At 45.2% G+C, this 1,846-nt stretch overlaps 1 protein-coding gene across 1 annotated transcript; it reads left to right on the forward strand.

The window, feature by feature from the left end:
* Window positions 1-364: 364 nt before the first annotated feature.
* LOC146960228 (uncharacterized) lies at window positions 365-1,557 on the forward strand. Its single transcript, XM_085772517.1, has one exon. The coding sequence runs from the start codon at window positions 426-428 to the stop codon at window positions 1,551-1,553; it is 1,128 nt and encodes a 375-aa protein (XP_085628643.1). The 5' UTR covers window positions 365-425; the 3' UTR covers window positions 1,554-1,557.
* The last annotated feature ends 289 nt before the right edge of the window (window positions 1,558-1,846 follow it).

The following is a 1,846-nucleotide window of genomic DNA, read 5'->3' on the forward strand; positions in this document are numbered from 1 at the left end:
ATATAACTTCAAGTATTAGAGGCCAGTCTGATCGTTCAGACATATTTTTATCTGACTGTGAAGCTCATTATCCCCCAATGAACCCAAGGTCTCGTAAAAATGTGTATCGTGAAAATATATACAAATCTACTGTCACTAAGAATGTAACTGTCCACAGTGAAAGAGTAAGTGCTAGAGCTCAGATTGTGCCTGTACCTGAAAGTGAGCCAGACGATGACTCTGTGCTGCTGATGGAAACTGAAGCATCTGCTACAGCTGCTAACTACTCAGTCACAAACACCCTACCAGCCTTTCATCAGCTCCATAGCTCCTCTTCAAGTCCTGGTCTAAGTAGAGACTCCAGCTGTTTGCTTCTTTCTCCATCACTTAGACAGGTAACTTCTGCTAACAACAAGACTTTAACACGAGCTCAAAGTTTACCTGACATGTCGTTACCAACCAGCTATGAGGAGTTTACACCTGACATCACTGATGAAGACGACAATGAAAGCTACAGTTTCCAGTGCTCCCGTCCAGGCCTGTACCAGTGCAGAGTGACAGACCTGCTGTTTGACATGGAGGGAGAAGGGACCGTGGTTTACAGCATGGTCCCCTGGAACAGGAGGCTACTGGCTCAACACCACAAGAAACCTGCAGGACCCCTGTTTGACATCACATGTGTCCAGCAGTCTGTGTGTCAGCTTCACCTCCCACACTGTGAGATCAGATCCACAGGAGGATGTCAGTTCTTGTCAGTTGCTCATGTGAACGATGACAACATTGAGTTCATCACTCCTCAGAAGATAACAGACACTCATGTCATTATAAACATCACTGGCTTTTCTGGTTACGGTAACATCAAGGATGAAGACTCACCAGCTGACCCAGTCCGAGCCTTGGTTCTGCTGTTCTACAGACCCTCCACTGATCCTGATGATGAATCTCTGATCAATGTGTTGTTGCTACCAAAAAATGTTTCTCTGCAGGATGTGCAGCGCACCAGAAAGAAGTTAGTTGGGAACGAGAGGTACATAGAGACGTCTCCACACTGTAAACTGCAGCCAGATCAGCTGTACACCCTGTCCACTTGTCCTGAAGACGACTCGGTGCACGTTGAACCAACACAAGCTGAATTTTACAGTGATGACTACGACAACTTCTTTCCATCATTCCAGATCGCATTAGAAAAAATCATAAAACATATTAAGCTTGTTTTGAAAGACACCAACAGCTCCGTCTGTGTCTGGGAAAGAAGAGTTTGTCTTTCATTGACTGGGGTGAAAAGATCCTGTGAGTCAAGTCCTCTGGACAACAAGAAGCTGTTGGACACAAGGAGCAGCTTCATTGATGCAATATCAGAACCTGTTCTCAAGAGTCTGCTGGACAAACTGTTGGAGAGAAAGGTGTTTACTGACTCTGAGGTGGAGTCAGTGGACAAGATGATGAACAGAGGAGACAAAGCTCGTTTTATTATCGACACAGTGAGGAAGAAAGGTGAAGCTGCCAGTTCAGAGATGATCGAGTTTCTCTGTGAGGTCGACCCCTTCCTCTGTGAACATCTTGGGTTGATCTGAAGACGAAGCTATAGGATGCTCCAGTGGCTCACACGTGGGCTGAGTCCTAACTGCAGCAGTCCATGATCGGATCCCACCCATGACCCTTGTGGCTGCATGTCCTGGTGCACTGGTACACTTGTCCTCTCTTTATTCATAACCTTTGTATGCACTACCAGTGTTCTTCCAGGTCAAGGTCTAAGGATATTGTTAAGTATCATTATCATTAAGTGAATGCAAGTGATGGATTTACACAAAGAAGTTAAAGATCATTGGATAACAACTATCATTTTGCAAATGAACAGAACGGCTTC

The sequence above is a fragment of the Trachurus japonicus genome, unplaced genomic scaffold (genome assembly GCF_045865225.1).
Source record: "Trachurus japonicus isolate A0001 unplaced genomic scaffold, Traja_1.0 AP030561.1".
Taxonomy (NCBI): Eukaryota; Metazoa; Chordata; class Actinopteri; order Carangiformes; family Carangidae; genus Trachurus; species Trachurus japonicus.